General features: G+C 36.4%; 1 protein-coding gene across 1 annotated transcript in view; it reads right to left on the bottom strand.

Annotated features, from left to right (window-relative positions):
* Positions 1-4,719: 4,719 nt before the first annotated feature.
* FOXO1 (forkhead box O1) overlaps positions 4,720-10,229 on the bottom strand; it is a 95,754-nt gene continuing 90,244 nt past the window's right edge. The window contains exons 2-3 of the mRNA XM_075919115.1: positions 7,389-8,745; positions 4,720-6,600 (exon numbers count right to left, since the gene is read on the bottom strand). Of these exons, the coding sequence (XP_075775230.1) occupies positions 7,402-8,745 (1,344 nt within the window). The 3' untranslated portion in view covers positions 4,720-6,600; positions 7,389-7,401. The remainder of the gene's footprint in view (positions 6,601-7,388; positions 8,746-10,229) is intronic.

The raw sequence follows: 10,229 nt of genomic DNA, 5'->3' as shown, positions 1-10,229 counted from the left end.
CTAGGGACTGATGAAATGCATTCTAGAACATTCAAGAGACTTCCTGAGGAGACCTGTGAGCCATTAGCTAATCTCTTTGAAAAGTCATGAAAGACAGATTCCAGAAGACTGGAAAAGTGCAAATATAGTACCCATCTATAAAAAGGGAAATAAGGATAACCTTATTACTAACTAGTCAGCTTAATTTGTGTACCAGGAAAAATGATGAACAAATAATTACGGAATCCATTTGCAAACATCTGGAAGATCATAAGGTAATAAGTAAGTCAACATGGATTTGTAAAGAACAAATCATGTCAAACCAGCCAAATAGCTGTCTTTGAGAGTGGAACAAGCCTTGTGGATAAGGGGGAAGCAGTAGATGTGGTATACCTAGATTTTAGAAAGGCTTTTGATACAATCTTGCAAGACTTTCTCATCTAACAAACTAGGGAAGTACAACATACATGAAGCTGCTGTAAAGGTGGATACATAACTGTTTAGATAACCATTCCCAGAGAGTAGTTATCAATGATTCACACTCATGCTGGAAGGGCATACTGACTGGGGTTCCACAGGGATCACTTGTGTTCAATACCTTCATCAATGATTTAGATACAAGGCATCCCCATTATAAGTCACCCCAGTATACATCATTCCACACTAAAGTCATTGATGCTTGTAGGAACTGATGTGTTATAAGTCCTCGCATTCCCCGCTCTATAAGTCCAATTTTTTTTAATGTATCTTGGACTTATAGCAAGGACGGCCTGTAATAGCATAGAAAGTATGCCTATAAAGTCTGTGGATTATACCAAGATGGGAGAAATTGAAAATGCTTTGGAGGATAGGATTAAAATTCAAAATGATCTGCACAAACTGAAGAAATGGTCTGAGGTAAATAGGGTGAAATTCAATAAGGACAAATGCAAAGTAGTCCATACAGGGCAGCACAAGTGAGATGTCTTCAAGTCAGTATGGAAGCACACATAAAATGGGAAGTGACCGCCTAGGAAGGAGAACAAAAGGAAGAGATCCAGGAGTCACAATGGACCACAAGCTAAATGAATCAGTGTGATACTATTGCAAACTCCCCCCACCATTCCCCATCATTCTGGATGTATCGACAGGAGTGTTGTAAGCAAGACATGAGAAATAATTCTTCTGCTCTACTTTGCACTTATTAGGCCTCAACTGGAGTACTGTGTCCAGTTCTGGGTACCACAGTTCAGGAAAGATGTGAACAAACTGGAAAAAGCAACAAAAATGATTAATGGTCTAGAAAACATGACATATGAGGGAAGACTGAAAGAACTGGGTTTGTTTCATCTTGAAAAGAGAGTGGACATAACAGCTTTCAAATATCTAAAAGGCTGTTACAAGGAAGAGGGAGGTAAATAGTTCTCCTTAACCTCTGATGATAGGACAAGAAGCAATGGGCTTATATTGCAGCAAGGGAGGTTTACATTGGACATTAGAAAAACTTCCTGTCAGGATGGTTAAGCACTAGAATAAATTGCGTAGGGAAGTTGTCGAATCTCCATCATACCTGTGAGGGATGGTCAAGATGGTGTTTGGTCCTGTCATGAGTGCACAGGACTGAACTTGATCTCCTGTGGCTCCTTCTAGTTCTGTTATTATTATTAGAAATGTATTTTGTTGCTTAAACACAACAACCCCCTCCCTCATCATTTACTTGAAAACTGCAGGAGAGACAAAAGGAAAGGCCCAGATATATGGAACTGCAAAATGAAGGAAATGGAAAAGTCATCCCCCTTTCACTTCTTCTGGTCCAGTCCTGATTGTTTTAAGGTCAATAAGGGTAGGTGGGTTTTTTTGGCCAGTTACTTGAACAGAAGCTGAAATCAGTCCTTTCTGTAATTCCTTTCCCTCCTCCTACTTTTGTAGAGCTCTGAGAAAATTGTTATTTAATTTGTAGGAAGAAAAAAGGAGGTTATTAGTTATTTCATATAACTGGAATTTAGCCCCTCTCAGTTCTATTTAGAAACACAACCTAAATATGAAATGGGGCCAAATCTTGCTCTCTTTATTTATGGGAGTTGCCCCCAATTGAAAAAAAACAACTATTTGCATAATAAGGTAACTACACAATTTGGCCTATAAATTGCAGTTATAATGGGTGGGAAAGCATTGCTCACCAGTGGGGGTGTGGAAAAGCAGGAAGAAATGAACAAAATAGAAATGAAGACAAAGAGTAGGGAGAGATAAGCATAGGGAAAGACAGGGTCAATATGATTTTTTAAATCTCTTCATTAGGGAAATTTGATTAAAAATTTAAGCATAGCAAAAACTTGGAACTACCATGCTCCAGCTAATAAATTTAATTATCTTTGACTTCATAAAATTGCTATAAACACTTCCTTTCCCATTTCAGAAAATAGTCAACCACACTGGTTATTTCTGGAGTAAGCAGCATCAAGTTATAATAAAGATTTTGGTGTTTGGAGGGCGTGGAGGTGGAGAGGCAGCAAAATTTGTTTCCCTTCTCACATATAATGATTTTAGGGTGTTCTCTGTAAATGTGTGCTAACAAAAGTAATTCCTTCCTATGGTTTTTATGTAAGCTTTTGTTTCACATTTTCTAAAATGTATTATACAGTATTCTTATACACTAATCACCATCTCTCATCATAGCAATTTTATTAAAAGCTTATACTTACAAATATGCATTCTGAAGGGATTTCAGGAATTTTTGCAATTTTGTTGGAATTAGGTTTGTTGAACCAATGGCATCAATGTTTGAACAGTGTAAAGCAGCTTCCAGCAACAAAGTATCTCTACACAATATATCTTGTCAACTCAGGCATGGATTCTTCTTGTGTTTAATCCAAAAAATCTTGTAACAAGTTACCTTTATCACACTATGTTGTGACAAAATACTTAGTACACAGCCCTATTAAGTTACTGTACCTGGTAAAGTCCCAATTCTAGAAGGGATTCCAAGAATTCCCCTTAAATGAAGTACTGGAAAAATTTGTTAGCTATTTTGCAGTTAGTGTTTGCTTATCAATATGGTATCACCTTGCTGAACTACAAGTCTTGGTACCAAGAGGTATTTTTCTACATAAAATTGCTAATGCCAACAAGATTGCCAAAATGGGACCATCATTATTAAAAATATTAGGCAGGAAGGAATGCAATTTATTACAGTGTTTGAATATAACCACCACTAATCACAAGTAGAATCCTGGTACAAATCTCATTCCCAGTATACAAGAAAGGACACAATACCTTTTAAACATAATTTATATACATATATGGCTTTATACAACAGTGAAGGATTGTTCTTGTGTCTGTAGGTACATCAGGCACTTCTCCAAAAATATCCAAATATGAACTTTAATTCTGCGATGTTACTGAATAAGAGCAGTGAAACACAAAAGTGCTGTTACACTACTCACAAGTCATTTTCTGGTGATATTGCTGGTTTGTGGAACACCCTCAAAAAGGAGGCTAGTTTTAATGCCAAGGTTTTTTTTTGTTTGCATAAACCATGCTGCATTTTTATGTAATGATTACAAAAAATGACATCTAAAAATCAGTTATAAATTAAAAATCCTAGCAATTTTATCATGAAAATATGAACTTCAAATCAGTTAAAAAAAAAACCAAAAAAATATAACATACATCCAGTGGTTTAACAAGTGCAAATTTTATACTATTTTATAATTGGTCCAATTTTAAGTTCTCCCCTCTCCCTTGGGATGCTCTTTTGACTTAAACCAATAATAAGCAGTACAACTTTTGCTTATAAATGTAGGCAATTTGTCAGTTTATCAAAGTAGAGCTTTCCATTAATGCATCTACTACCTAAACATATATCATATAGTTATATTATGGAAACAATACACCTTTATATTTAAAATATCTGAACAGCTTTATAATACAATATACTTTTAATAACAGTACAAACCAGAGAAAAGTCAAAACCAAAGCTGCATAGGTAAGATCATCTGCACAATTCACAAAGCAATCATTTACAATAATTCTGACAAACTAATTTACTCAAAAGTTTGAGACTTTTTTCTGAAAAGAATTTATTACCAGAGGTCACATAATGTTTGCTTTCAAGACAGACAACATAATCTTCATTAGATTTCACAGTATGCTATAGTTATAAGCAAAAATATCAGAACTTTGACACAAAAACAAAATATAAAGAAAACGCAGGACCAAAATTCCCTATATCTATAACTATCTATTCTGATAATGATCCACCAGGACTTCCTGCAGCCTATTTTAATTAAAGAACCACTGCTCACCATAGCTATAGGAGAAAACATTTATTTGTATAAGTGGAAGTTATACAGTAATAATAAAGTAGGGGGTAAATTATTAAATGTAGCATATTCCACTCCTGCCCCAGAGGGTCAAATTTCAAAAGGTCTATATTTTTGCACACAAAATTGGCACATGAAAAGGTCAAATACTTGTGTGACTCAGCACATAATTTCCTCAAATATATATGCCCACGGGAGAGCAACAATTTTGAACATGCACCAGATAGGAGGCTCTTTGGATATTGGTCCCACAGAGACTTCTGCTTGTGCCATGATGAAGAGCTGTGATCACATTTCAGATATTGTTAATTTGATAGCGTAGATATTAGCCAAATACAGGCTGTTTTAGTGATCTGCCAGCACTGAGTGCACACTAATTAATATCATAGACTTTTTATGGGGTTTTTTTGTTTTTGTTTTTTTTGGGAGGGGCGGGGGGTGTTTTTGTTAAACTTCACTCTCTTGGTCCATCATAGATATAATGGAGAACGACAACTGAGAAGATGGGAGTTATATTGGTATTATAACCACTTTCCAGTTCCAGGTCATTTGAAAAGAATATAGAAGAAAAATTCATTTACGTTCCCTGGGCCTACTGTAAAAATTGTAAATATTGTAAGTGCAGAATAAAAATCCTGAGTGGGTCTTTTTTTTGTTCTGTTTTTTGTTTTGTTTTGTTTTTTAATATAGAAAATATGCAGTAATCAGTGGCTGGCAGTGAGACACCACCTATCCAACCCTCAAAACACAATTTAACTATGTAAATATAAAAAATATTTACTAAAATCAAGTCCCAATCCTGTAAACCCTCAAATTGCTGTCAGTGGGCCTAATTGCCTGAAAGTAAAGGTTTGCAGATACCTTAGTAACTAAAGCTATCCTGTCTCCTTAAAAACATCTTGTGTTTATGTAGCTTTGCTACTACACCTGTCCTTCTACAACTGCACTCTCCTCCAAAAACGGAGGATAAATATGTCCTTGCCCTGAAAAAATTATATAATGCAAGTTTTGTCCCCCATGTAGTTATAAAGTAGCACTTTCAACACCCTACAATAAGGTGTGACAAAAATGCTGACAGACCCGAAAACTAATGCTAAATACAAATGGAAATTGTGTCATTAACTTTATTAAAAAATGTTCATAAAAGAAAGGTCTTACTTTTGATACACAAACATTATGAGACCTCCATGAAATAAATACAACATGGAGCATTGTACAAGCATCTAACAATGAATACTTAACACTTTGTGGTAGTCAGAGTTAAAATGGTAATAGAAGCTGATGAAATTTCTAAAAATGCATATATAAAACCGATTAAATAGTTCCTAAACACAAAACAGAAAGTATCAATATATCGTTCTTCTGCCAAAAATATGGGACAGAAATGTTTTGTAGTCAAGGTATTCATTAAGCTTTTTTCTTTATTAGCACTCTAAGGTGCTAAACCAATATATAAAAATGTTTACTTCATCCAGTTAAAATACTGTATAAATGAAGGTTATGAATGCTGCCAGATTTTAAATTCTGTAATTTTTTAGGGAGGCTATGCAACAAAGTAGACTGTAATGATAAGAACAAAAATAATTTACAATGATGCCAAATATGCTCTCAAGTCCAAGAATAACATTCATTAATCTGGAAATCAGACCCACACATATTTTGCATATATATTTTACATAATAAAAAGATTGGTAACATACCAATTGGCATTTTATCTAGCCTTTGTTTTGAACATTTGACTACTCAAAGAGTTTAGATAGATCTTATTTACCTGGCCTCTCTTTTCTCATATGAAATGTGTAGCAATTTTTACAAATACAAGGCAGTTCAAATAGCTGCAAAACAAAGTCCACAGTTATTTCAATTCATCAGTTCAGCAGAACACAGGGTAACGTCCATAAAAATTAAACTGACTTAGAGCATGAGACCACCACAGTATTACAAAAAGTTCATCTTTTTTTGGACCAAACAAATATTCTTTAAAAAAAAAAAACAATTCTCCATCTACAGCTCATACTGTACAAAAACCGAAAGCACAAAATGATGCAAAAGTATTTTCTGTGATTATATGGTGTAGTGAATTTGGCACTTCAGAATAATGAAATTTCCAATGGCACAGTTCTTATCTACAGCAGCACATAACCTGCAAACACTGGGCAAACATCCTGTACAGGAAAACTCTGTTTGCTGCCAAATCTGACAAAAGGAAAAAATGAGAACAGTTTTATCAAGAAAACTAAAAAGGAGGGCGAAGGACATCTTTGGACTACTTTTCTCAGTTCCTGTTGTCACACAAGTCTGAAGAGCTTTAAATTGTAGCCTAGAGGAGGGGAAAACAGAAAAAGCCACAATGAAACAAAAGCCAAAATGAATAGTCACAAAAAACAACAGAGATAAAATACAAGTGCCACTAAGTTAGTCAAAAGAAAAAACTTCCACTTTTGTATTTGTATTTTTATACACACACACAAATAAATAAATAAATAAAATGCACTTCCAATTTATTTTTATATCTATAGCTAAATATAGATACAAAAATAGTGTGGAAGGGCATGTTTATATTTTATCCTCCTCCTCCCCTCCTCCCCCCACACACGCGCACACTGGCTAGGTTGTCCAAAACTCCTACTTTACCTGCCCAAATAGCTGCTAGAAATCTATATTAGATATCCTCATTGCAGATGTAATGTAATTTAAACTCATTAAAAGCTAGCAAATTAGTCAACAAAGTGATGGCAGATGCAGGTAGGAATATAAAATTCTGTTTAATTGGTTAACTGGTAAAACAATGTTTAACCTGTTAACTGATTTAAGGGTGGTCAGGTGAGGGGGACACTTCAGTCGAGCAGGAGCCGCACCTGCCTACAGTGTGCCCAGGCCTGGCTCTAGCTAGGCTGGAGCACCACTGCGGTGGACTGGGAGCTGCTCCAGCCTCTACCAGAAAACTGGAAGCGGTAAGCATCACTCATTAACTGGTTAATCTTTCACCTCCATTGATGCAGGTACATGACACTGGAAACCAAAAAAGCTGTAAGCAATTCTAAATATGTACATTTCCTTTAAACTCATTTTCAGAGGGTTTTTTTTAAAACAAGTATGAGAACTTACCTTTCACTAACTCCTAGCCCGACACCCAGCTATGTGTGGTGGTCTTTACACTGTGTGGAAAACTTTGGTTAGGCAACACACTGTCAAAATTAAAATCTAATGTTTCTCCATCCATAAGGTCATTACGAATAATTGACTCCATGTCACAGTCCAACCGTTCAATTAACATGTCATCTAAGTCACTGGGAAGCTTCTCCTGATGGAGAGAAACAATTCCCACTCTTCCATAGCCATTGCAACTGTTAACAGCAGCATAAGGGTTCATTGTATTCATATGCATCGGGTGACTCATAGGCACTTGTAATGCAGTTTTCACTGTGGACAAACGATTTAAACCTGAAGTGTGACACATAGCATTCACTGTATGTGACAAGGCACGGCCATTAACTGCAACTGTTGGCTGATTACGTCCTGGGTGTGGGTGAGCATTGGGAGTCATCATTTTGTTGTGGGATGGTTGATTACCATATGTAGACATCACTGAATTTGCGACCATCAGCACATTTTGGCCCAACACTCTACCAGTAGGTTGCGAAACACCAGTGTCTACTGATCCCAAGATCTCATTGTGCGGAGGAGAATCAGAAGTTAGTAACTCCTTCAGGAGTCCTGCAGAACAGTTATATTGACTGATCGTTCCATAGCTTGATTTACTGTCTTGAAGAGATTGCATAGGCATCTGGGGCAAAGAGTTCATGCTAGCTTGAGCATATGTAAATTTTCGGTAGTCTGGATTTGGTGAACCTATACTTGTGGTTGGTGATGCAAATGAATAACCTGGTGTTTGCTGCATCAGTGTAGCTGGTGAAGACTGGGTTGATACGGTCAGTGATGTACTAGGTGACAAAAGGTTGAGATTATCCAAAAGATTCTCCATATTTTCAGAATTACTCATCTCTGAAAGGCTGGGTAACGTAGAAGCCATTTTGGTTGCTGATGACGGGTATACCATAGAGTGCACATCCCCATCTCCAAGGTCATCTTGTTCTGGCAAGATTGGAGAAAGTCTTCCACTAATTGTACTAGCATTAGAGCTAGTTCTGGGTCTAAAGGTACTCCAGTTATCAAAGTCATCATTACTGTGAGAGCTGGGGCTTGCAGGCCACTTTGAAAACTGTGATCCTGGGCTGTCACTATTTCCTTCTTGGCCTGTCTGAAGGGCTGCCTTTTTCTTGGCAGCTCTTCCTCTGCTTTTTGCAAACTTGCTGTTGTTGTCCATGGATGCGGCTCTTCTTCTAGGTGACTTTCCACTCTTTCCTCCTTCAGGATTGAGCATCCACCAAGAACTTTTTCCTGTTCCCTCATTCTGCACCCTGATAAACTTGCTGTGCAGTGACAGGTTATGACGAATTGAATTCTGAAAAATAAAATACGGGATAAGTAAGGGCCAGTTCTTTCTCCCTCTCAATATGCAACATTTAAATGAGCAAGCCATTCTGATGCTACTTGTCTGAAGGATGCCACAGAAGAACTTTGACAATCACTGTACAAAACTTAAGTTTCCAAAACACAGAAATTTTAACTGCTGTACCCAGTATCTTTTCAGAAAATGAATACTATCCTTAATGCTCCCAAAGTAACCGATATTTCAGAACATTTTGTGCATCAAATCTCTTTATAAACACAACCAATGGAACTATCTGCCTGTTCTTCTACTTCAGTGATTTTAACTCCTCCATAGGAAAAAAAGAAAAATCCCTCCAATGTTTATTTTAGTTCTAAAACATAAGTGTAACGATAAGCCAAAAAAGATGCTAGTTTAGAGATATAGATATTGCTTCAAAACTGGCTTAAATGAGTTAGCCAAGCTTTGTCATACAACTTATGTGGTTTAATTGCACTTGACCTGATAAAAGAAAAAAATGGCATATACCAGAGACATCTCTTGAAGACACAAGTGGACACCCAAACCAGAAAAATTCACTGAAGAACTGTTTCTCAACTTGACTGTACGAATCCCTATTAATGTGTAGCCTGTATTTAGGCAATTTTATTAAACAAATGGGATTGTTTAACTTAGTCCAGGTTTTGTTTCTATATATCTATCTCATCACACATTCTATCCTGCAGTAATTGTATCACAGCTTCAGGAGGATTACTTCTGAAGAAAGAAAATCTGAATAATTATACTTTTGTGACAGAATATTTAACACAACAGTTTATTCACCAGGTCAAAAATTTACCCTTTGCAAAAATGCCTAAAAACAGGGCCTTATACGAGACTGGATTCATTACGATCATGTTGCAAAAAAAAAAAAAAAATCCATTTTTCTGTAGGATTTCTTTATTTTAAACAAAATTCAAAAGTTATACTAAACCATGATCTTGCGGCAATTACAAGAAAATCCAGAGTTTATTAATAACCATGTTGTGGATAGCCCTTTAAAGCTAAAGCAAGGCGCAGTCTCCAACAAAACAACCGTGTGAGCCCCAACCATGCGAGCCCCAACCATGCAAACACACAAAAGCCTTGCCCCCCTGTTGAATTCTGAGAAGCTATTCACACGCATAAGTAATTTCAGGATCTGGCCCTAAGTTGAGGATAAAAATCACAATTGCCAAACAACAAAAAGGAGGAAAACAAACAGCAGAGGAAACATGACTCATGGAGGGTTAAACTTCATCCTTAAGCCCTTCTTTTTCTCCTTGAACATTAAAATACACAAAGGCACAAAAGTTAAAAATAGACTGTACTTCAATGGCTCTGGTGAAGGTATTCACTTTGCAGGAGCTTCTAATCATCTACTGACACATGAATGGCTTCAAAAAATGTCACTGACCCCAGAAGATCCCCAGTCAGCTATAGGACACTCTCTGAAATCCCATGGACACTGATAAATA

This window comes from Pelodiscus sinensis, chromosome 1, assembly GCF_049634645.1.
Source record: "Pelodiscus sinensis isolate JC-2024 chromosome 1, ASM4963464v1, whole genome shotgun sequence".
NCBI lineage: Eukaryota > Metazoa > Chordata > Testudines > Trionychidae > Pelodiscus > Pelodiscus sinensis.
The sequence above is the reverse complement of the archived record's forward strand: the minus strand, read 5'-3'. Positions and strand labels throughout refer to the sequence as shown.